General features: G+C 37.2%; 2 protein-coding genes across 2 annotated transcripts; both read left to right on the top strand.

Moving 5' to 3' along the window:
* Positions 1-8,266: 8,266 nt before the first annotated feature.
* Positions 8,267-11,509, top strand: LOC310649084 (vomeronasal type-2 receptor 26-like; the record flags this gene model as incomplete). Its single annotated transcript, XM_083377347.1, has 3 exons — positions 8,267-8,337; positions 9,218-9,297; positions 10,608-11,509. The coding sequence occupies 3 exons, from the start codon at positions 8,267-8,269 to the stop codon at positions 11,507-11,509; spliced, it is 1,053 nt and encodes a 350-aa protein (XP_083233473.1).
* Positions 11,510-16,483: 4,974 nt separating this feature from the next.
* Positions 16,484-25,339, top strand: LOC310649082 (vomeronasal type-2 receptor 26-like; the record flags this gene model as incomplete). Its single annotated transcript, XM_083377344.1, has 4 exons — positions 16,484-16,651; positions 20,062-20,919; positions 22,863-22,989; positions 24,438-25,339. 4 exons carry the CDS (start codon positions 16,484-16,486, stop codon positions 25,337-25,339), a joined length of 2,055 nt encoding a protein of 684 aa, XP_083233470.1.
* Positions 25,340-26,912: the final 1,573 nt, after the last annotated feature.

Here is a 26,912-nt window from a genome sequence, read left to right as displayed (position 1 = left end):
AGCTACGAATCCATCTGGTGGTGATGCTATCTAACCCACATTTTTCTATCTTATCAAGTAGTAGGTTGTGATCTACTTTATCAAATGCCTTACTGAAGTCCAAGTAAATTATATCTACAGCATTCCTCTGGTCCACTAGTTTTGTCACTTGGTCAAATGATTCTGAGTTGTGCATTACAGTGTTCCCTTGATTCCAACACAAAATAAATATAATAAAACTAAAACTAAACTAAAATGTGGGGTTCATTTCATACCAGAATTGTTGATTCAGTACCATAAATTTAAACATGTAATTATCACCTCAACAAAAATTTATATCAAAGGTCTCTCACACATATTGAAGAGAAAAATTCAAGTTTAAAACCAGGCAAGGACTTCAAAATTCTATCAAGTAACACTATTTGCTCTCCTAGGAACAATTGCTCCTAAAAGAAACAAATACTAAAGTATAAGAATCTCAGATTTCAAAAATATGAAAAAAATTCAACAAAGTTACACATTTATGGGACATGGCATTGGAAATAAAATTTGAGGCATGACCTTGCAGATAGGTAACACAAACAAACAAACAAACAAACAAATAAAACAAATAAATAAATAAATCTAAAGATTAAGAACAACAGATCTACTCTATCCACTCTGTTGTTGTTGTTAGCTGCGAAGTCGTGTCCGACTCATCGCAACCCTATGGACAACATTCCTCCAGGCCTTCCTGTCTTCTACCATCTTCTGGAGTCCATTTAAGCTCACGCCTACTGCTTCAGTGACTCCATCCAGCCACCTCATTCTCTGTCGTCCCCTTCTTCTATTGCCCTCGATCTTTCCCAGCATTAGGCTCTTCTCCAGTGAGTCCTTCCTTCTCAGTAGGTGGCCAAAGTATTTGAGTTTTAGCTTTAGGATCTGGCCTTCTAAAGAGCAGTAAGGGTTGATCTCCTCCAGGACTGACCAGTTTGATTGCAGTCCAAGGGACTCGCAGGAGTCTTCTCCAGCACCATAGTTCAAAGGCCTCAATTCTTTGGCGCTCAGCCTTTCTTATGGTCCAACTTTCACTGCCATACATTGCAACTGGGAAGACCATAGCCTTGACTATACGCACTTTTGTTGACAGGGTGATGTCTCTGCTTTTTAGTGTGCTGTCTAGATTTGCCATGGCTTTCCTTCCCAGGAGCAAGCGTCTTTTAATTTCTTGGCTACAGTCCCCATCTGCAGTGATCTTGGAGCCCAGGAAAACAAAATCTGTCACTACCTCCATTTCTTCCCCATCTATTTGCCAGGAATTGAATCCACTCTGTACATCTCTTTATTCATGTCTCTGTCCACAGCTATTTCTTTTTTCTCTCTCTCTGTTTCTGATCTCTTCCTTTGCATAAGAGTATTTTTCCTTGTCACCCAAGAAGAATATTTTAAGAATTCTATGACATTTTGCATCTTGATTGTCATATAATTTACAAATTATCAGCCCTGAAAGCAATATTGCAAGTGTGGTCTTACCTGTGCAATATAAAGTGGTACTAACCCTTCACATGATCTTCATACTATCCCTCTGCTGATGCAGCTTAGTACTGCACTGGTTTTTTTAATTACTTCTTTAATTTGAACAACAAATTGTTAGAAGTCAGCACCCACCCACCCACCCTCATAGTGAAGGAAATATGTTGGGGAATATTAAAAAGGCAGAAACTGAGCAGGCCAGCTATTTAGCAATGCAGATTTGGTCATTCTATTCAGAAAGACTGAACCACCTATTCATAACCAAAAGGCCACAGAGAAGGTTTGAGTTGATGGGATTAAAAAAAACAAAGACTCCAAGGAACATGACCTTTAGGAGGATTAACCTACCCCCATTAGAACACAAAAAGGGTGCATTCAAGCTCAGGTCAAAGTTCATGACACAGGAACAGGAATAACCTCAAATACAAAGCCAAAAGAAAATATAAAAGTCCACCTATCCCCCTCCATTTTTTCAGCTACCCCAGAAAAATGCTGTGTTACTGAAATTTCTGGCAACTCAATAAACTGAACCTTCTTTCTTAAGCAGTCTCCATTTTGTTTATTCCTGGCTTGGACTAGGCCTGATAATTTTTCTTTCAACAAAATGTTATGCCAGACATTTGTACAATGAACTCCTGAATTAGATTATAATTGAGAATAATCATAATCATAATCATAATCATAATCATAATCATAATCATAATTTTATTTATATACCGCCCTTCTCCCGAAGGACTCAGGGCGGTGAACAGGGCAAGAATAAAAAATGCAGAGTTACAAAAGTTAAAAAAGGATTAAATATATGCCCACTAAAAACAGTAAATACAAATATTAAAATAAATAAAAAAACCCACCAATCCCCCATCAGGCCAGGCCGGCTTGTTCAAGTAAGATTATCATTTATTGATCATCTTGTAGCCAAATTTATTACTCCAGTTTTCATCCTCCAAAAGTGGCAAGAAGGGGACAAGCAACAAGGAGAAAGCAGGACTATTTAACTCATTTCTTGCATCTGTCTTTACACAAAGGGAAAAAAACAGTACCATAAAAATAGATTAGAAACACAAGTTAAGATAGGCAAGAAAATGGTAAGTGAGCACCTATCCAGCCTAGATGAGTTCAAATCACAAGGACCAGATGAATTATACTCCAGGGTTCTCAAGGAACTGGAACCACTGAACTACATTTTTCAAAGTTCCTGGAGCACTGGGGAATTACAGAGAACTGGAAAAGAGAGGATGTAGTTCCCATCTTCAAAAAAGGGAAAAAATAGATCCAGGAAATTACAGACCTATCAGCCTGACCTCAATTTATTTATTTATTTATTTATTTATTTATTTATTTATTTATTTATTTATTTATTTATTTATTTATTTATTTATTATTTATTTATTATATTTTTATACCGCCCTTCTCCCGAAGGACTCAGGGCGGTGTACAGGGCAATAAATATAAAAACGGAATACAAAAGTTAAAAAATGATTAAATATTATGCCCAAGTTTAAAACAGTAATTAAAAACATATTAAAACCCCAACCCTAACCCATCAAACCTGGTCAGACTGCTCGAATAAATAAGTTTTTAGATTGCGCCGGAAGGAGCGAAGGTCGGGGGCCATCCGGAGCTCAACCGGCAAGCAGTTCCACAGGTCTGGCGCGCCCACAGAGAACCCCTCCCCCTAGGGGCCACCAATCGACATTCTTTGATCGGAGGCACCCTGAGGAGGCCCTCTCTGTGGGAGCGCACTGGATGGAGGGAAGTTGACGCCGGCCGCAGGTGTTGCCGTAGGTAATCCGGTCCCATGCCATGTAGGGCTTTGTAAGTCATAACCAACACCTTGAATCTCTCAATACCTGGGAAGATTCTGGAAAAGATAATCAAACAACAAATCAGTGAACACCTAGAGGCAAACAAAGTCATTACTAAAAGCCAACATGGGTTTGTCAAAAACAGATCATGCCGGACAAATCTTATTGCATTCTTTGACCAAGTGACAAAATTAGTAGACCAGAGGAATGCTGTGGATATAATTTACTTGGACTTCAGTAAGGCATTTGATAAAGTAGATCACAACTTACTACTTGATAAGATAGAAAAATGTGGGTTACCTACCTATCCAGTCCTTACCAAGGACCTGGGATAAGCAGATGTTTGATGGTATTACAGATATTGTTGCAGGATGGAAGCAGTTCCTAGAAAGGCCGCATTTTGCAATTGACTAATGGTGAATTTGTCAATGCCAATGGTGTTCAAGTGGTGCTCCAGGGTTCAAGTGGTGCCCCAGGTGCCTATTACTATTGTTACTACCCTTGCTTGCCTTTGCCACAGTCTTTCTATTTCTATTTGTAGGTCTTTGTATTTTGTTATCTTCTCCAGTTCTTTCTTGTCTATTCTGCTGTCTCCAGGCACTGCCACGTCAACTATCCAGACTTTTTTGTCTTTCTTATCAACAATTGTTAAGTCCAGGGTGTTCTGTTGCAGGTACTTGTCTGTTTCAATTCTGAAGTCCCAGAGCAGTGTAACTTTATCATTTTCTATGACTTTCTCTATTTTATGATCCCACCCGTTCTTGCTTACAGGCAAATGATATTTCTTGAAGATCTTCCAATGCACTATTGTTGCTACTTTGTCATGCCGCTGCTTGTAAGTCAGTCTGTGCAATCTTCTTGCAGCAGCTTACCAGGTGGTCCACTGTTTCTTCAGCTTCTTTGCATAGGCAGCACTTACGTCTATTGCTGTCTTCTCAATTTTAACCTTGTATGCATTTGTCCTTAAGGCTTGGTCTTATGCAGCCAAATTTAGTCCCTCGGTCTCTTTTTCAACTTTCCTGCTCTTAGCCATTGCCAGGACTTATTATTATCTGCTTCCCCAGCTTTTTTTAATGTATTGGCCATGTAGTCCTTTGACTTCCCATGCCTCTATTCTGTTCTTCATTTGATCTTTCTTGTAGGCCAGTTTGGTCTCTCCAGTAGTCAGTAAGCCTTCCTGATATAATAATTTCAGTGCATCTTCATCATTGCAGGATTGCAGGATTTGAGTTTGGCTAGTGTAGAGAAAAGAAAGACTAGGGGGGACATGATAGCAGTATTCCAATCTTTGACAGGCTGCCACAAAGCACCAGTGGGCAGGACAAGAAACAATGTATGGTAACTAATCAAGGAGAGAAGCCACCTGGAATTAAGGAGAAATTTCGTAACAGTGAGGGCAATTAACTAGTTAGTGGAACAGCTTGCCTTCAGAAAATGTTGGTGCTTCATCACTGGACAGTCACTTGTCTGAAATGGTATAGGGTGTCCTGCTTGAGCAGGGCATTGGACTAGAAGATCTCCAAGAAGATCTCCCTAGAAGATCTCCCTAGAAGATCTCCCTTCCAGCTCTATTCTTATTGACTGATCAATAGCCAGGAGTCCAGGAAAAATCTCAACTTTGAGACTCCCCACTGTCAAAGAAAAGTTCATCTCACCCAGGTTAAGATTGTAGCAGAAAAAGTAAACAAAAAGTATATCTAGGATTTAACCTCATTACTTTACAAATCATCCAGTTTTCCATAGTTTTAGGCCCTGGGTCACAACCAAATGACAACCAGATTTGTTTTTGACATAAATGTGACCTGGATAGGTTTGAGCCAGTCATTCCCTCTTAGCCCTAAGAAGAACAGAAGGGCAAAGCATTTCTGAAAATGTCAAGAAAAAAATATGGACTTCTTGTAAGGACCACAAATCAAGATTGAGTCAATCAACCATAACAACAGTATTGTCTATAAATTTTGTAAAACAAATCAGTTGTACTATATTTCAAGGCTGTTTTGCCAGAAAAGAGTAATGGATTCTTGGTGATCTAAGACTTTAAAAAGGAGAAAACAGCTGTATTCCATCAAAAAGTTTCATTATATGTCAGAAATATTTTTGATTAAATATGGCTGTTTTCTCATTGTGGAAGCCTATTTCAAGTGCAAAACTGAATTCTATGTCGTTTCATATATATACTAGTGCAAAGCTGGAAATATTGTTCTTTTTCATTTTAATATTATTTATGTAAGTATTTATTTTCCTTGGTTTTCTTTATTTTTGATTGTGATCTCTTGTCCTATTGTTGCTATGCGGAAAGCAACAAACCACCCCAAAATAAGATCAATTATTATTGCTGCAATTTTATGAAACTGTTAATCAACAGAGGTTGTGTCTCTTAATTGACCATGTTTAATTCTACTCCCCTGAACCCTAGGGAGTTACAAAGAAGACAGTAAATAGAAATCCAACTCATACAGATGTTATTAATAGTCTTTATTGCTAATCATATTCAAATATGAGGCATGAAGAACAAGGCTATTTTTCCTATTCTTTTCTGCCTTCAGATCATCCAAGAGAAAAAAGCCAAAATGTTAGGTTACCCTATATTCAGAAGCCGTATCAATTATCATTTGGGCAAAGTACATCTGAAATTTGCTCTGTTGTTTTTCAAATTGTGGATGTTGATATGGTTTCCTCAGGTTATGTGCCATGCTCTCTACATGGGGCTGCCCTTGAGGACTACTCGGAGGCTCCAGCTGGTGCAGAATGCAGCCGCACGAGTGGTGGTGGGAGTCTCCCGATACTCCCATGTAACACCTCTACTCCGTGAGCTGCATTGGCTTCCAGTTGCCCTCCGGGTAAGATTCAAGGTGCTGGTTATGACCTATAAAGCCCTAAATGGCATGGGTCCGGGTTACTTACGGGAACATCTGCTGCTGGCATCAACTTCCCTTCATCCAGTGCGCTCCCACAGAGAGGGCCTCCTTAGGGTGCCGTCGGTGAAAGAATGTCGACTGACGGCCCCCAGGGGGAGGGCATTCTCTGTGGGCACACCAGACCTGTGGAACCGTTTACTGGTGGAGCTCCGGACGGCTCCCGACCTTCGCTCCTTCCGACGTGACCTAAAACCATATTTATTTGGACAAGCCGGCCTGGTCTGATGGGTTTGGGTTTTTTTTAACGTTTTGTAATTTATTAAATTGGGCTATTGTATTTAATATCTTTTTAATTTTTATATATTGTATTTTATTGTATTGCCCTATACACCGCCCTGAGTCCTTTGGGAGAAGGGCGGTATAAAAATTAAATAAATAAATAAATAAATAAATAAATAAATGATGCTAAATGTACCATCAACAACCCTAGTATTAAATATAAATCTTATCATTCAGGTGAACTCATCATTGGTGGCATCATTTCACTGATCTACATGATATATAACCTGATCACCTTCAAAAAAAAAAATCCATCTGAAGAGTTACTTGATGTGTATGTAATCGATTTTTCTTAACTATACCAGCTCTGAAATGTGGCTGGGTCAATGTATTTTTGGAAGGGCATAAATGATTGCAAGATAACTTTCACCTCCTTTCATTTAAACTTTCTTTGCTCAGAGATTCTACTATATTGCTTACATATTTTAAAACAAATGGATAGAAGCGAGACCCTGCTTTTGTTCCACTTGGCTTCAGCTTCATAAAATTTCCAGAATTACACTTGTTTTGGTCTCATTCAAACTCTCTGCTTCCTAATTTCCTTTATCTTCGGTGCTCAATGGCACAAAAAATATAGCATAGTATATACACAAGCCAAGTCCAATTCCCTTGACAATGGAGAATGAATATTTGAAGCTGCAAATCCTTTTTATATTTTAGAAACTTCTATTTCTATGTAACATACATTGGACCTTTTAAAAACAGGTACTACAAATTGTTGTTGTTAGTTGCAAAGTCGTGTCCGACCCATCGTGACCCTATGGACAACGTTCCTTCACGCCTTCCTGTCCTCTACCATCTTCTGGAGTCCATTTAAGCTCATGCCTACTGCTTCAGTGACTCCATCCAGCCACCTCATTCTCTGTCGTCCCCTTCTTCTATTGCCCTCAATCTTTCCCAGCATTAGGCTCTTCTCCAGTGAGTCCTTCCTTCTCATTAGGTGGCCAAAGTATTTGAGTTTTAGCTTCAGGATCTGGCCTTCTAAAGAGCAGTCAGGGTTGATCTCCTCTAGGACTGACCGGTTTGATCGCCTTGCCATCCAAGGGACTCGCAGGAGTCTTCTCCAGCACCAGAGTTCAAAGGCCTCAATTCTTTGGCGCTCAGCCTTTTTTATGGTCCAGATTTCACTGCCATACATTGCAACTGGGAAGACCATAGCCTTGACTATACATACTTTTGTTGACAGGGTGATGTCTCTGCTTTTTAGTGTGCTGTCTAGATTTGCCATGGCTTTCCTCCCAAGGAGCAAGCGTCTTTTAATTTCTTGGTTACAGTCCCCATCTGCAGTGATCTTGGAGCCCAGGAAAATAAAATCTGTCACTACCTCCATTTCTTCCCCATCTATTTGCCAGGAATTGAGAGGGCCAGATGCCATGATCTTGGTTTTCTTAATGTTAAGTTTCAACCCAAGTTTTGCACTCTCCTTCGCCCGCAACAAAAGGCTCTTTAGTTCTTCTTCACTTTCTGCCATTAGAGTGGTATCATCTGCATATCTTAGGTTGTTAATATTTCTCCTGGCAATCTTAATTCCAACTTTTGATTCATCTAGCCCTGCCTTTCTCATGATGTGCTCTGCATATAAGTTAAATAGGCAGGGCGACAGTATATAGCCTTGCCAGTCTCCTTTCCCAATTTTGAACCAATCAGTGGTTCCGTGTCCAGTTCTCACTGTTGCTTCTTGGCCCACAAACCATTTAGAGAGGGCTATAAAGAACTATAAAGCAGTATATAAGTCTAAGTGCTAGTTCTAAGTTGATGGTTTCAAGTGAGATGCATAACTATGAGAGGGAAGAACAAGACAAAATGTTGGTGGCTTCAGACTCGGAGAATGAAAATTGCTGGTAATGGAGGCATTTATATTTAGGTGATAAAGCAAAAATTAAACTATGCTCCCTTAGTACTACCCTGTCTCTTTTGATACTTCTTCTGACTGCTGTGGTTGGAGGTGATGGAGGTGATAGAGCAGCACCATAATTTAAGAGTGCAACAATATCTTTTGAAATAGTGTTGCGGTTTATTTTTGCCATTCCTGCATATTAATTTCAGTGATGTTCCTCCCTTGAGCTTCATCACTACCTAAGAAAAATCTCATTTAACAACAGTGCTGGAGAAAACATTTTCTTTGATCAGAATGGGAAAGTTGCAACTGGCTTTGATATTATCAACTGGATCACCTTTCCAAATCAATCTTTTCTTAGGAGCAAAGTTGGAAAAGTGAATCCATCAGCTCAACTAGAAAACCTTCTCTCTCTATCAGCAGATAACATTGTCTGGCCCACCTTTTTAATCAGGTATCGTTTATTCATTTTTCAAGGTTTGCATTGATGCTGCACCTATGTCTGAATAGTTTTTTGAATAATTGAACAAATTAATAAGTGAACAAAATGAGAAGGACTTTGAAGAGGATTCTGTGTAAGAAATAGTAACTCAATGAACTCTAAGCTCTGAGCTAAATATACCTAATCTTTGAGATCTATGTGCAGAAGGACAGAATTTTCCATTTACATGACTCATTAACCCAGTAAAATATTTTATGAAATAAAACCAGCATTATGCACTAGAATAGAAGGTTTCAAAACTCTAATAAAAAATGAAAAGGAAGATTCCTCAAAGATTATAATTTTTTAGATTAATGCTTACATTCTAAATCGATTCCACTTTCATTTATTAATAGACACAACCTCTTTCTTCATGTAATGCTCCTTGCTCCTTGGGTTACAGCAAGATCAAAACTGAGGGGAAACCATTTTGTTGTTACAAATGCCTCCGTTGCCCAGAAGGGAAAATTGCCAACCAGACAGGTAAAACATGCCATGCAAAAACTGTTGAGGTCTATTAGCATTGAAGGTCAAAACTTTATTTTTAGAATGGGAAATTCAAGCACAAAACCAAGAAATAACTTTAAAATTCATTTTGTAATAGGAAATATCGAAGGTAAAACAGAATGTGTAAATTTATTTTTAAAAGATGATTCAATGTTCATATTTTTCCAATGAATGTGAAAAACTGTGGATTATATGGCATCTTTTGTATAAGAAATTTAAATGAATGACATAAAGGACAAAAGTAAGCTTTTGAAAAAGCTTTTTTAAAAATAAAGGACTGTCCATTATAATAAAGTATACATAGTCACTCTATATGTACACTGTTTTGGAACACTGTACAAGTGCACAATGGATTAGGCACCTACACAAATATAAATAAGGCAGTTATCTAAAACTTATAAGAATAAATTCATGGATTTTGCCATGGTAGACACTGCTACAAATAATACCTGATCCAAAGGAGATCAAACAAGAATAAAAGGAGTAAGCTGAAACTGTGCAGTAGAGAGGGCAACATCCAGGCTATCCCTTATGTAAAAGAACCAAGTTTCTAAGCAGGCTATGCCAATCTGTCAACGGGCAACAGATCTTAGTACATGTTTCACCCTCTTGTGGGAAATCCATTGATTGCAGATTTGCTTCCAGATCTAAGGTGCTAGTTATCACTTTTAAATCATAGTCAGGTTTTTCTTTTAAAAGATTCATCTCTTCCTAATTACATCACAAGATCCAGAAGATCTGGAAGGCATTTCTTATGACCCCCTCCTATTAAGGAAGTCCATCCAGTTGTATGAAGTTAAAGGGCCTTTTTATAGTGGCTCACTCCTTGAGGAGCATCATCCTGATAGAGATATGACTGACTCCCACTATGATGATGCTGTCTTGAAATGCCATGAAGACATGTCTTATCAGCCAGCCTAGGGATTCAGGCTGATATGGAGCACATCAAGTGGTTTCTCTGAATATTGTTCCCAGGGGCTGGAATGTATTGAATTTTTTATATGGGGTCTTATCTTTGGAAGACAACCAGCATAACTGTGAATTAGGCAGTGATATGAATCTCTCTGATAAATAACTTACTAAGTAAAGTCACAGTAATTGTGAGGCTACTCTTCCCACTCAATTCAGTTATAGAATTTTCCTGGTCTACAACCTTCCATATACATTAGATATCAAATTTCCAGTCTGGAAATTCCAGACACTGAAATAGGCTTCATCTGAAAATTGGGAAAAACTGAGCCAACTTTGAATTCTTATGTGCTTGACAATTCTATTTCCTCTTCCAGATTCTGTTGACTGTTTGTCCTGTCCTGAAGACCATTATCCTAACAAGGACCAGGGGCTTTGCATTAAAAAACATGCAATCTTCTTGTCTTACAAAGAACCCTTGGGAATCACCTTGAACAGTGTGGCTTTTTTCTTTTCTTTCATCTCAGCTGTGGTGCTGGGAATCTTCATTAAACACCAAGATACACCCATTGTCAAAGCAAACAACCAGAACCTAACCTATACTCTTCTAGTTGTTCTCCTCCTTTCCTTCCTTTGCACTTTACTTTTTGTTGGACAACCTGACCCAGTAAAATGTCTCATGAGACAAACTGCTTTTGGCATCATATTCTCTGTAGCCCTTTCTTGTATATTGGGAAAAACAGCCATAGTGCTCCTTGCTTTCATGGCCACAAAGCCGGGCTCCAAAATCAGGAAATGGGTGGGGAAAAGGCTGGCCAGCGCTATTGTTCTATCTTGCTCCCTGGTGCAAGTCACTATTTGTAGTGTGTGGCTCGCAATTTATCCCCCATTTCCAGATTCAGACATGCATTCCATGGTTCAAGAAATTGTACTGGAATGTAATGAGGGCTCAGACATCATGTTTTATATTCTCCTTGGCTTTATGGGGTTCTTGGCAGCCATCAGCTTCATGGTAGCCTTCCTAGCCAGGAGGTTACCTGATAGCTTTAATGAAGCCAAATTTATCGCCTTCAGTATGTTTCTCTTTTGTAGTGTTTGGGTGTTGTTTGTTCCCAGCTATCTGAGCACCAAGGGAAAATACATGGTGGCTGTGGAGATCTTCTCCATTTTGGCTTCTGCAGCTGGATTACTCAGCTTCATCTTTTCCCCCAAATGCTATATTATTGTTCTGAGGCCAAATCTGAACAGAAAGGGAAAGTTGATAAAGAAAGAAAACTGAATTCCTGTTTTATTTGTTTAGTAAGCTTCTGTCTCTAGGTCAAACTTCATTCTGCTTTCCATTTGATAAAATTAGTTCTTAATCAATCCTTCTTCCCCAAATGATCATCATCGACCTATGCACTCTGTAAGAAAGACAACCTCATTCTTTATCTCAGAAATAGGATATTTTGTTTTTAAAAAGCAGGAAGAGCCATATATATTTTCCTTGAAATATTTGTAACTTAATGTCAAATATTCAGTGTCAAAATATGTTAAGTTATACAGAAAAGATCAGTCTTTAGAAAAATCTAATTTCTAGTCCAAACTAGCTGAAACTCAGTTTTTGAATTTAAATTCCATAGTAAAAATAGTTAGAAAAATTCCTGCTTCTTTTTCCAGATTTCTTCTAAGTTCCTCAAGTGCTTTGGCCATGTGTGTGTGTGTCTGTGTGTGTGCATGTGTGTGTGTGTGTGTGTGTGTGTGCATGTGTGTGTGTACATGCCTAATCTAGAGCATGGCTAAGAATATTAGGAGAAGAGAATGAGGAAGGGGCGATAGTATAAATAGATAGTATAAATAGTATAAATAGAATCCCACCAGAGTCTCTGCTGGTTAATTTAATTTAATTTAATTTAATTTATTAATATTTCTATACCGCCCTTCTCCCAAAGGACTCAGGGCGGTGTACAGGGCAAGAATAAAAACACAGAATTACAAAAGTTAAAAAGTAATTAAATACATGCCCACTAAAAAACAATTAATACATAGTAAAAACCCCAATAAAATGACAGTAAAAAACCCCACCAATCCCCCCTCAGGCCAGGCCGGCTTGTTCGAACAAGTATGTTTTTAGATCGCAGCGAAAGGAGCGAAGATCGGGCGCCGTCCGGAGCTCAACTGATAACTGGTTCCATAGTTCCGGGGCGCCCACAGAGAAGGATCTCCCCCTGGGGGCCACCAATCTACATTCTCTGACCGGTGGCACCCTGAGGAGGCCCTCTCTGTGGGAACGCACAGGGCGGAGGGAAGTTGATGCCGGCAGCAGGTGTTCCCTAAGGTACTCCGGACCCCTGCCATGTACGGCTTTAAACACCATTACTAGTACCTTGAATCTCACCCGGAAGACAACTGGTAACCAATGCAGCTCACGGAGCAGAGGTGTAACATGGGAGTATCGGGAGACTCCCAACACAACTCTCACGGCTGCATTCTGTACCAGTTGGAGCCTCCGGGAGGTCCTCAAGGTTAGTCTGCATTGCTTCTTTTGTTTTCAAATAAATAATAATTGGGATGAGTGTCCCACCTGCAACCAGCAGCAAATGTGAAAGTAGCTTCTTCTCAGTCCAGATTAAACACAAAAAGAACAAAATAAAAATCACATCCTTGGTCCATTAGTATAAGAAAGAAGGAAAAAAGGCACAGATAAACCTCTAGGTGGCCTTAAAGACCAGTGTTAATGACCAAATGACTGCAAGGAATATAAATCCTTCTATCCTCCACCATTCAATTAGTACAGAAGAATCTTCTTGGATGAGAAGCGAAATATTTTGAAGGAAAACCAAAGTCCAGTTGCCTTTTAAAAAGACACATTTGGGAAAACCATGACCCAGATGACTGAGAATCTCCATAGATGAAAAGGGAAAAAAAAGTTTGTCTCAAAAGTGAAAGAAGTTATTGTTGTTGTTGTTGTTAGTTGCGAAGTCGTGTCTGACCCATCGCGACCCTATGGACAATGTTCCTCCAGGCTTTCCTGTCCTCTACCATCTTCTGGAGTCCATTTAAGCTCATGCCTACTGCTTCAGTGACTCCATCCAGCCACCTCATTCTCTGTCGTCCCCTTCTTCTATTGCCCTCAATCTTTCCCAGCATTAGACTCTTCTCCAGTGAGTCCTTCCTCCTCATTAGGTGGCCAAAGTATTTGAGTTTTAGCTTCAGGATCTGGCCTTCTAAAGAGCAGTCAGGGTTGATCTCCTCTAGGACTGACCGGTTTGATCACCTTGCAGTCCAAGGGACTCGCAGGAGTCTTCTCCAGCACCAGAGTTCAAAGGCCTCAATTCTTTTGCGCTCAGCCTTTCTTATGGTCCAGCTTTCACTGCCATACATTGCAACTGGGAAGACCATAGCCTAGACTATACACACTTTTGTTGACAGGGTGATGTCTCTGCTTTTTAGTGTGCTGTCTAGATTTGCCATGGCTTTCCTCCCGAGGAGCAAGCGTCTTTTAATTTCTTGACTACAGTCCCCATCTGCAGTGATCTTGGAGCCCAGGAAAATAAAATCTGTCACTACCTCCATTTCTTCCCCATCTATTTGCCAGGAATTGAGAGGGCCATATGCCATAATCTTGGTTTTCTTAATGTTTAGTTTCAACCCAAGTTTTGCACTCTCCTTCTTCACTCGCAACAAGAGGCTCTTCAGTTCTTCTTCACTTTCTGCCATTAGAGTGGTATCATCTGCATATCTTAGGTTGTTGATTTTTCTTCCGGCAATCTTAATTCCAACTTTTGATTCATCTAGCCCTGCCTTTCTCATGATGTGCTCTGCATATAAGTTAAATAGGCAAGGCAACAGTATACAGCCTTGCCGGACTCCTTTCCCAATTTTGAACCAATCAGTGGTTCCGTGTCCAGTTCTCACTGTTGCTTCTTGGCCCGCATATAGGTTTCTCAAGAGACAAATAAGATGTTCTGGTACTCCCATCTCCTTAAGAACTTGCCACAGTTTGTTATGATCCACACAATCAAAGGCTTTAGCATAGTCAATGAAGCAAAAGTAGATGTTTTTTCTGGAACTCTCTAGCTTTCTCCATGATCCAGCGTATGTTGGCAATTTGATCTCTAGTTCCTCTACCTCTTCGAAATCCTGCCTGTATTTCTGGTAGTTCTCGATCCACATACTGCTGGAGTCTAGCTTGTAGGATTTTAAGCATAACTTTACTAGCATGAGAAATGAGTGCAATGGTGCGATAGTTTGAACATTCTTTGGCACTGCCTTTCTTTGGAATTGGAATGTAAACTGATCTTTTCCAATCCTGTGGCCACTGTTGAGTTTTCCAAATTTGGTGACAAATTGAGTGTAGCACTTTTACTGCATCGTCTTTTAAGATTTTGAATAGCTCAGCTGGAATACTGTCACCTCCACTAGCTTTGTTGTTGCTCAGCTTTTCTAAGGCCCACTTCACTTCACATTCTAGGATGTCTGGCTCGAGGTCAATGACCACCTCATTGTGATTATCAGGGACGTTAAGCTCATTCTTGTATAGTTCTTCTGTGTAATTTTGCCACCTCTTCTTAATCTCTTCTGCCTCTGTTAGGTCCCTGCCATTTTGGTCCTTTATCATGCCCATTTTTGCATTGAACGTTCCCTTCATCTCTCCAATTTTCTTGAAAAGATCTCTGGTCCTCCCTATTCTATTGTTTTCTTCTATTTCTTTGCACTGTTCATTTAAGAAGGCATTCTTATCTCTTCTAGCTATTCTCTGGAATTCTGCATTCAATTGGGTGTATCTTTCTTTTTCTCCCTTGCCTTTTGCTTCCCTCCTTTCCTCAGCTATTTGCAAAGCTTCCTCAGACAGCCATTTTGCTTTCTTGCATTTCTTTTTCTTTCGGATGGTTTTAGTTGCTACCTCTTGTACAATGTTGCGAACCTCTGTCCATAGTTCTTCAGGCACCCTGTCTATCAGATCTAATTCCTTAAATCTATTTGTCACCTCTACTGTATATTCAACAGGGGTATGATTTAATTCATACCTGACTGGCCTAGTGCTTTTCCCTACTTTCTTCAGTTTAAGCCTAAACTTTGCAACAAGAAGCTCATGGTCTGAGCCACAGTCAGCTCCTGGTCTTGTTTTTACTGACTGTATAGAGCTTCTCCATCTTTGGCTGCAGAGCATATAGTCAATCTGATTTCTGTGTTGACCGTCTGGTGATGTCCATGTGTAGAGCCGTCTCTTGGGTTGTTGGAAAAGAGTGTTTGCTACGACCATCGTAAGAAGTTATAATATACAGTAAAACTGTTCATAACCTGTCAGACCATCTAACAGAATGAACATTCTGATCCTAAGGATAGTCACATCCAAGGAGAAAGTGAAATGATGGCTTTCAAATTCTCCCAAAGTGCCTTAAAGGGTTTAATCACCCTGACCTTATTCCAGAAGCAAACCCTGCCAACTGTGTCCCTTCCAGGAAATTTATAAATTCCCTTTTGACAATTGATAGGTGAGGTTTTAATATTAATGCTAATATCTCAATCCTTTGCTAGAAGGTGGGCTGCTGCATTCTGCATCAGTTACTGTTTCTTTAATATAAAATATACTGCTCAATAAAATAAAGGGAACAGAAAATAAGACATCCTACTATTAAATACAGTACATTGTGTTGTTTAAGTGTTCCCTTTATTTTTTTGAGCAGTATATATTACTGTAGTCTCATTCTGCAAAGATTGAGGGATGACTGATTTTGCCAGTTCTCCCTACTCTAAAGGTAAAGCCTAGTCCAAGGACAAACTTGACTTCTGTGTCATACCATCACACCAGGGCAAACCTGACAAACTTATTCTTTTTCACACATTATATTATTTATTTGGTTTCCTTTATCTTCTTTGCTTTCTATTGCAATCTGCTTTTCTGTTGCTGCTGTGCAGAATGCCACAAACCATTTACTCCAACCTTATTATTTTCTCCTGCTATATCAGAAATGCAAAAGATGTTGTATACCATAATTGACTATGTTTATTTCTACTCCTCTGAGCTCTTGGGAGTTTCAAAGAGCCGAGCAAAATAGGAAGCCAACCCAGACTGACTGATGTTATTAATATTCCTCATTTCTAAACATATTGAAATACAACACATAAAGAGCAACATCGTATGAGTTTGTTTTTCTTATATAATGTAGTTCTTCATTTAGATTATCCAAGAGAAAGAAGCAAAGTGTTAGGTTGTACATTTAGAATCTTCCTCTTCAAACTGTGGGTGTTAAAATAACTTCTTCAGGTCATGTTCCATGATGCTAAATGCACCATCAACAATCCAAATGTTAAATACAAGTCTTACCATTCAGGTGATCTCATCATTGGTGGCGTTATTTCTCTGATCTATGTGATGTCTAACCTGATTACCTTCAAAAGAATTCCATCTGAAGAACTTATTGATGATCCCGTGTATGTAGCTCTCATTTTTAATTATAACGGTTCCCAAATCTGACTGGATAATTAATTAATGTATTTTAGGGAGGCCATAAATCATTGAAATATAACTTTTATCTTGAATGTATACATATACATGAGAAAGAAAGAAAGAAAGAAAGAAAGAAAGAAAGAAAGAAAGAAAGAAAGAAAGAAAGAAATCTGTACTTGGTACTTGGTCCTTTCTGGTTTCCCAATGTTTCTGTCCCAAATTTCCATGGCACACCAATTCCAGTATACAACTTTATGCCTGTAACTGATCAGATCACATCCTGCAAGGAACAGATATTTCTGTGAGATAAACTTAAAGTTAATTATTTTATGTCTGACACTAAATACATGCAGACGTTCTATATCACTTTTTAAAAAATTGGTTGAGTATGGCTGGAATTTGGAGTAGATACAACAGTGGCCCAACCAACTTGTTTTCAGTTGAGAACAGTTTATATTCTGGTTTATAGTAATATAAAAAATCTAAGCACACTTTTATTTCATGGCACATTGGCCTTTACTTCATAAGTAGGAAGAATTTTGCATCTTCCACTGAATTTAGCCTGGGTAGTTTTGCAGTCTAACTCATTTATATCTATATCTATATCTATATCTATATCTATATCTATATATCTATAGATAGATAGATAGATAGACAGATAGATAGATAGATAGATAGATAGATAGATAGATAGATAGATAGATAGATAGATAGATAGATATAGATATAGATATAGATATAGATATAGATATAGATATAGATATAGATATAGATATAGATATAGATATAGATATAGATATAGATATAGATATAGATATAGATATAGATATAGATATAGATATAGATATAGATATAGATAGATATATATTTCCTAGTCAAACACCCTTGAAATCAAAGAGAGGATTTCTTAGGTGCTAAAAATGTTTCGTTTCCAGCTTTTACATATTACCATTCCTAATGTTGTTCAATATACAAAATTTGATCTTTCGAAATTAGACAGAAATATACCAATACTAGAAAAACATTGTAAAAGGGATAATTTACAGTATTCAAAGAAATGGATATCAAACAGGTTGTCATCCAAGTAGCTTATACTATATTCAAATTTATGGAACAGTGAGGACAGGTATTTTCTATAGACTATCCTTCAGATCTTGGAGTCTAATTTTGTATCTTGCTATTAGCAAAGATTATTAAATTAAAATGTAACAACTTCATTTGGAAATATAAATATTGTGACAGAGGCAGTACCCTCCCTTGAAGTTTGTTTCTACAGAATTATTTGCATATCTTGTCCTTGGTATTTGCTGTAAAGGAGATCAATGAAAATCCTCAGATCTTGCCAAACACCACTCTGGGCTTTGGGATATATAACAACTATTTCACGGCAATATGGACTTACCTTGCTTCTATGGAGCTTCTTTCTTCACATGACAAATTTGTTCCCAACTACAAATCCAGCATCCACCAAAACTTAGCATGTGTTATTGCCGGACCAAACTCTCATCTCTCTCAGGTTATGGCAGATATCCTGAGTATTTACAAGATTCCACAGGTAGGAACTGCTCAAGAAAAAAGCAAAACTCCTATTCTTTTTAATGGAATTTACTGGATTGGTTGTAAACTAATGTCAATCAGCAGATATATAACTTCAGACTACACAAGATTTTAAATTTTTTCCTATCATGATTTAATGAAAATTAGGCCGATTTTGGGGAACTTGTCTCAAATTGGAAAAAAGAAAGAAAATCCTGTTGGTCATAAGAGAGGATTTTCTTTTAATTTGAAATAATTTCCTGTTGATTTCCATGAAATTTCCAAACCAATTGAAATAATAACAAAACTAAAATAACAAGAAATTGAAATATATTATATAGTTTGAAGATAAAAGTGGTGTACTTATAATAAAGAAAGAACATATGACTGAATATTGATTTGTTCCTACAAATGATTTAAAATAGCATTTTGGTTTGTCTGCATTTATGGAAATGTTTGTTCTATTGAGGCTAGGTGATTTTTGCTTGGTTCATTTTTCTCTTTCCTTCACTGGATTTTGGAGTAGTTGCTTAAATGAGAAGATGATTGGAAATTACACTTAGAAGGCAATTAAAATCATCTACCTGTAGAAGTATTACTTACATGACAAATTTCTCTGGTTGATAATTAGTAATAATGTAATACAGGTAGTTTTAGTACCAACAATCTCAGTCACAATACTTTCTTTCATGACAAAATAAGATTGCTTTAAATAATGTATTCACTCCATGACTTATGCCCCAGCATTTCTATCTAAAAGAATATAGCTGCACTCATAATATTCTTACTAAGAAAAGAAAGAAAGGGAAGGAGGGAGGCTTATGGTTCTAAAATAAAAAAATATATAACAGAAGAGTACATTAAGACATTATTGTTAAATTACTACCTAATGGATTTTTGGGGTTAAAAAACCTTAATGAGAAGTTACTCTGATCATCAAATTCTGCCAATGAAATCTTTTGCTACCCATTTACTGCATATGCCCATTTTTCCTGGATAAATATGCAGCAGGGTTGTGCCCATCACAACCTATGTGAGGTGAAACTTCACAGAGAACTTAATACTAAATTGTTCAAAATGCTCAATTAACCCTACCCAAACTGGATGAAAACCAGTTTTTTGACAATCTGAAATACCTTATTAGAGGTAGAAAAGAAGTAAATACAGTACATCAATTACATCAATTCTAAAATCAAGATTAAGTTAGACTAAACTAGCACCATACAAACTGGCTTTTTATATTTTTACTCTTCTCCCAAACCCAATGCATTCCACCCATCTTAAATGTGGTTGATATTTTAAGAACAATGGATTTATTTTAATTATTTTCATAGAAATTAAAAGACAATTCTTTTTTTACATATAAATGAATCTTTATTTAGATTTCGTGTTAAGAACACACCATACACCAACAAAGACAAAAAAAACCATTTACAATATACAAAAAACGAAGAAATCAAAAAATTGAAAACCATTTCAAAAATTTCACATTATATCTACTTCTAAACTAACAATTATATTCCACTCATTAAGTCTCTTATAACCATTCAACTCCAAAGCTTATTCATTAACAAAGACTATATCGCTTCATTTTTGACCAACCTCCAAGCCACCCTCATTTCTTTAATCTTTTATCGATCCAAATATACCATTTATTCCATAATAGAAATGCTGGTGTCTCTTCTTTACCCTTCAACTTCTTGGTCAATGTGTCTGCTTCTGCACAATCAAGTATTCTCGTAATTAATAAGGTATGAATAATCCCTGAAAATCAAACCAACAATATCGATCAGTCAGATTTAACTCATTTATCGTTTATATGAAAACATATCCCTATATTTTGCATTTCTTTATTTCCTAAGGTTACATATGGCTCTGCTCCAGTGATGGATAACAGGATTCATACAGCTTTCTTTTATCAGATGTTTCCAAATGAACATCTTCAAATTATGGGGATTCTCCAGTTGCTGCTTCATTTTAAGTGGTCCTGGATTGGGATGCTTTTTCAACAAAATGAGATTGCTGAAAGATTTATCAGAGAAGTGCTTGTCATATTTTCCCAGAATGGAATCTGTTTCGATTACATTGAAGAGTTTCCAACAGTAACTTTTTCTAATGATTTGGGAGAAAAAATGGATAATTTTCTTCAAATATACAAAGTCGTTATGACAAGCATATCTAGTGTTGTGATTGTATATTGTGAAAACCAGGTTATGGCTCTTTTCAGAATGATTTCCTCTATTTCAGAATATTTGGACACATTAGAGGGAAAAGACAAAGTTTGGATTTTTTCAGCCCAGATGGAATACACTTCACTTCCATTTCAAAGAGATAACAGTATAGACTTCATTCATGGGGCTCTTTCTTTCTCAGTTTCCTCAAAAGAATTATTAGGGTTCAAGACATTTCTTCAGATGAGAAACAGTGTTCCAGAAAATGAAGACAGTTTTTCAAGGGTCTTTTGGGAACAAGGCTTTGGATGTTTCTTCTCAAATTCCACTTTAACTACAAAGTCAGAAGAAAGGTGCACTGGGGAAGAGACGTTGGAGAGTCTTCCAGACTCTCTATTTCAACTGAGCATAACCGGGCAAAGCTACAGTATTTACAATGCTGTGTATGGTGTGGCACATGCTCTCCAAGCCATGTATACAACCCACTCCAAGCACAGAGCAATGGCTGCTACAGGGAAGCAGAAGCTTTTCAATCATCAAGTGTGGCAGGTAAGCTCCTATATGTGCTAATGTAGCAGGTGATTTTGCTTCCGTATCTACCACTGTCCACATAGTATATAGAGAATAATTTAAATATAATGCTGGAGGAATGACTTAGATGGATCATAATGTCCACATCTCCTGATTTTGTATCAAAAGGTTAATTTCCCCCAGAATGTTTCTTTATGGTGCAAAGTTCTAAATATTTCAAGGTATTTGGATTTCAAATAACTTTGATAATCAGTTCACTAAAATATTGCTGCAAACAAGGAATGCTGCCAGTTCCAGTTTGCAATAATACATTAGTTATCTGATGATCCAACTAAAGGTGCAATTATTGTGTCATTTCTCCATGACATTTTTAATTAAATTGTAAATAAGGACCTAAAAGAAACACCTCCCGTGAACCTTTCCCATTAGTGGTATTGCTATCACTTTTCAGAGCATATTCTGTTGTTTAGGAATAGTTGGAGAAGGACTTTTTCTCCTTGTAAAATATAGGGATATGGTGCATCCACTTTCTCTCCCAATGCGTAACACAGAATTTTGAAAAAGCATTTAGTACTTAGAAAACATGAATATATAATTATGATGGGGAGAAAAGTGGCTTCAAGAACTAAAAATAAAAATTACAACACAGAGAGAACACAATGGTGAGGAAAGAGATAGAAAAAGATGGCATGATTGTCAAATGACACTAAGGAAGAGGAAAACACGCTGTTGATGGTTGTGAAAAGTACCTCCAGGTGATGGAACTGTCTTACATCACTGGGATTGGCTCATATCACTCCTACTGGCAGAGGAGGTATGCTGCAGGTCCCGTCAGCCCAAATATTTCAACTGGTGGGGTCCAGGACAAGAGACTTCTCTGCTATTGCTCCAACCCTCTAGAAAATCTTGCCCCACCTGAATTTGAGGTTGGCCCCAAACCTCCTATCTTTTTCTAAGGGCCTAAAGACAAGATTTTGCCAGTTGGTTTGGGGCCCCAGTGGGGGCACAGCACAATGTTGACTGAGTAATAATAGATCCTCCCCTCACACTCTGTCCCCCACCCTCGCCATATGTGTTTGGTGTTAAGGTTTGATTTTGTCATTTATGTTTTAACTTAAATGATACCAATGTTATCCTATGGTAAGTTGGTGGCCAATACATTTTATAGATGATAGATAGATAGATAGATAGATAGATAGATAGATAGATAGATAGATAGATAGATAGATGATGGATGGATGGATGGACGGACAGACGGACAGACAGACAGACAGACAGACAGACAAAGGTGCTGTTGGGGTCCATAGCGTTTCTCTGTCTTTTTTCGTGAGCATTCTGGATGTTGTTGATCCAAGTGATGAATAGTATTATTATAATAAATAGGGAGCACTACAAATTTTTTGAAATAATATTGCTTTATATTTTTCCAATTGTTGTACACCTTTACTAATTACTGTCATGTTCTTCTCTTGAGCTTCATCACTACCTAAGAAAAGTCTCATTTAACAACAGTGCTGGAGAAAACATACTATTTGACAAGAATGGGAAGGTTGCAACTGGCTTTGATATTATCAACTGGGTCACCTTTCCAAATCAATCCTTTCTTAGGATCAAAGTTGGACAAGTATATCCATCAGCTCATCTAGAAGGCCTTCTCTCTATATCAGTAAATAACATTGTCTGGCCCAAGCTTTTTAACCAGGTATCTATTATTCATTTTTCAACAGCTATCTCTGAGCTAATTAATGCTAATATTCAAGCCTATCAGATTAATAACAGATTTTTCATTTACATGACACATTATGCAAGAAGGATATTTTATGAGATAAGATAAGCCTAGCACTGAATCTTTCATTGAATCTTTCTGACCAAAAGAGGAAAGAAAAGATTTCTCCAAAATGATGATTGCTAGAATGTTATTTTTAAAATTCTAATTGTGCTGTATTTTCATTTATTAACAGAGACCACCTGTTTCTCTGTGCAATGCTCATTGCTCCTTGGGGTACAGCAAGGTCAAAATAGAAGGGAGGCCATTTTGCTGTTACAAATGCCTTAGTTGCCCAGAAGGGAAAATTGCCAATCTGACAGGTAAGAGATGCCATGCAAGAAGTTGTGTAATGGAATGTGACAATGACCTAGGTGGAAAAGGGCAAGATATATTATCTACAATGAAGAGTCCGAGAAAGTAATTTAAAAAGGGCCTACCTTAATGGGTCAATATTGCTAAACGTGGATGAGAAAGGTTTTGTGTTTTCAGACTTGCAAAATTCTTTTAATGTAGCCTTTTAACAATGTAGAATTTGCTAACTTCTTTATTTTTCCTGTCTGATTTATTGGGGAGGATTGATAACATTTGATATCTATTAACTCTGAAGGTTAATACATTTAAAGCACTATACAGGCTACACACCTTAGGAGATGGATAAGTACTATGTCCATGGGGATTGTTTCTAGTCAACATGGCCCCAACTCACAAAAAAAGGCAATGGAACATGAACTGTCTGTCTGTCTGTCTGTCTGTCTGTCTGTCTGTCTATCTATCTATCTATCTATCTATCTATCTATCTATCTATCTATCTATCTATCTATCCATCAATCTATCATCTAGCTATCAAATTTAAAGGGTATTCTTTTTGCTTTTGCTTTTTTCCCTCTAAAGGAGGAAACATATAGGTTTATAATCTTATTTAGAGAGAGCATATACATTGGTTTAATTTGAGTTAAATAGCCTGATTCATATCCTTTTTTACAGAGCACCAAATTGCATTCAGTTGGTTAATAAATATCTTACAGTATACAACACAACAAAATGCAACATATCACTGAAGATTCATTTACTGTATTTATACATAATTTCTTTCCCAAAAATCTAACTATAGTAAGAGATGAACAGGTTGAAAGCTTTCATCACGAAAAACAGTATCATGGAAACTGGAATCCATGAATACTGGCTGACTATTTTTGGACACTGCAGACAAATAATGCAAACATTATGAAATTAAATATGTTATACCATGTTTTCCCCAAAATAAGACCCAATTGGAAAACAAGCGTTAGCAAGATCTTTCAGGATTCTTGTAATATAAGCCTCACAACAAAAATAAGCCCCAGTTAAAATCACCAGCCAGACACATGCATTTAGTACTGTATTTTCCCCAGAATAGGTCTGAACCAGAAAATAAGCCCTAATCTGTCTTTTGCTGATCTGTGTTACTATAAATGTTGTTCATTTTTCTAATGGAAAAATTTATTTCCCCTAAAGCAATAGTGTAAGTGGGAGGTACAATCCAATTTGAAATGTACAATAATATCTGAATGAGTAATCCAATTTCAAAGGATATGCTATCATACAAATTAGATTTAATTTTTTCTTGCCTATAACTTTCCAGATAAATTGAATTTAAATTCCCTAATTCCCAGACATTGTGATGAATACCTGGAAATTCCAGGCACTCAAATATTTTATTTCTGAAAAATGGGGATGTTTAAGCTAACTTTCAATTCTTATGTGCTTAACAACTCTATTTCTCTTCCAGATTTAGATGACTGTATCCCATGTCCTAAAGAAAGCTATCCTAACAAGAACCAGGATCTGTGCATTCAAAAACATCCAACCTTCTTGTCTTACAAAGAACCCTTAGGAATCACTTTGACCAATGTTGCTTTCTTTTTTTCTTTCATCTCAGCTGTGGTACTGGGGGTCTTCATTAAAAATCAGGACACTCCCATTGTCAAAGCCAACAACCAGAACCTCACCTACACTCTTCTCATTGCTCTCTTCCTCACTTTCCTTTGCACTTTGCTTTTCATTGGACAACCTGACCAAATAAAATGTCTCATGAGACAAACTTCTTTTGGCATCATATTCTCTATAGCCCTTTCTTGTATATTGGGCAAAACAACCATAGTGGTCCTTGCTTTCATGGCCACAAAACCAGGCTCCAAAATGAGAAAATGGGTGGGGAAAAGGCTGGCCAGCACTATTGTCCTGTCTTGCTTCCTGGTACAAGTCATCATTTGTAGTGTGTGGCTAGCAATTTCTCCCCCATTCCCAGATTCAGACATGCATTCCACAGTTGATGAAATTGTCCTGGAATGTAATGAAGGCTCAGTCATCATGTTTTACATTGTCCTTGGTTATATGGGTTTCTTGGCTTCTATCAGCTTTACAGTGGCCTTTCTAGCCAGAAAGTTACCTGATAGCTTTAATGAAGCCAAATTTATCACCTTCAGTATGTTGGTCTTTTGTAGTGTCTTGATATCCTTTGTTCCCACCTATCTGAGCAGCAAAGGAAAATACATGGTAGCTGTGGAGGTCTTCTCCATTTTGATGTCTGCAGCTGGATTACTGTGCTGCATCTTTTTCCCCAAATGCTATATTATTATTCTGAGGCCTAATTTGAACAGAAAGGAGCAGCTAATAAAGAAACACAAGTGAAATCTTTTTTATATATTTATTTAGCAGGCTTATTATTCCAGTTCCAACTGGAACTTCTTTCATTTTGCTAAATTTGTTCAGAAATAGTTTTTTTTTTTCAGAGTAATGAAGAACAATATATGCACTTCATAAGAAAGGCAACCCTATTATTTATATGAGCAATGAATGCTTTAAAAAAAAACACGCGAACAACCATATAGTATATTTCTGATTGATCAAATTGTAGTTTTTTTTCCAAACATGCAATGCAGGAAAATGTTACATTTTTCAGAAAAAAGAAAGTTTGCCAAAACTATCTGATTTCTAGTCCAAACTGTTCAGTTTTCAAATTAGCATTTCAGAAGAAAAAAGATGGAAAACTCCCTATTTCCTTTTTCCTGCTTTTCCCTGCATTACCAAAATGTGTCTACACTGATACTAAGAGTGTGGAAAATTTACTCAAGCACTTGAGTACTTACTACTATAGGAAACATAAATTTTATGGAGATTTGATGGAATGACTCTTATAATTGGAATATAGAACTTAAAAATACCATTAATCCACAAACAAGAGAAGTAATTGAAGGAGAATGATGAAAAGAAGTTGTACTATATAGAAACCTTAACCAAAAAATGGTCAAATATTTAAAAATAGAAATGTGATGATCCCAATGAAAGCAACAGTTAAAATAATTGGAAATATGTAAACTATGTTGGTTGGTGGTGACCATCACCAACTCACCCAGGGAGAAAGTGTAGATGATGACTTTCAAATCTTGTGCCTTAAAGGGTTTAATCTCACTGATCATATTCTAAGGCAAAGTCTGCCAACTGTGGTCCTTCCAGAGAATTTATGTTTTCTGTTTTGACAACTGGTGGGTGTAGGTTTATTTATTCTAGTATTTTTATGACTTCCAACATCAGGTACGTCATGAGAAATATATATATTGAGTGTAGGTATCTATATGTATATGTACTTTGCTCTTGAGTTATATCTCTTCATGCTTAAAAGGGGGAGAAAGTACAGTAAGTAAATGGATAAAGTTAGGGTTGGTTAATAAAGCACTACACACTACACGATGATGTAAAAAAAATGTTGAGATTCTAGAAACAGTACAAAAAGGAACAAAGATGGTTAGGGGATTGGAAGCTAAAACATACAAAGAATGGTTGCTGGAATTGAGTATGTCTAGTTTAATGAAGAGAAAGTATAAGGGTGACATAATAGCAGTTTTCCATTATCTCAGGTGTGGCCACAAAGAAGAGGAAGTCAAGCTATTCTCCAAAGTACCTGAAGCCAGGATAAGAAGAATGGATGGAAACTAATTAAAGAGAGAAGCAACCTAGAACTAAGGAGAAATTTCCTAAAATTAGAATAATTAATCAGTGGAATAACCTGTCTCCAGAAGTTGCAAATGCTCCAACACTGGAAGTTTTTAAGAAGCGATTGAACAACCACTTGTCTCAAATAGTAAAGGGTTTCCTGCCTGTCCAGGGGGTTGAACTAGAAGACCTCCGAGGTCCTTTCCAACTATAGAGTAAGAATAAGAATAAAAATAAGAATAAGATTATTATTATTATTATTATTATTATT

The sequence above is a fragment of the Vipera ursinii genome (assembly GCF_947247035.1).
Source record: "Vipera ursinii genome assembly, chromosome: Z".
Taxonomy (NCBI): Eukaryota; Metazoa; Chordata; class Lepidosauria; order Squamata; family Viperidae; genus Vipera; species Vipera ursinii.
The sequence above is the reverse complement of the archived record's forward strand: the minus strand, read 5'-3'. Positions and strand labels throughout refer to the sequence as shown.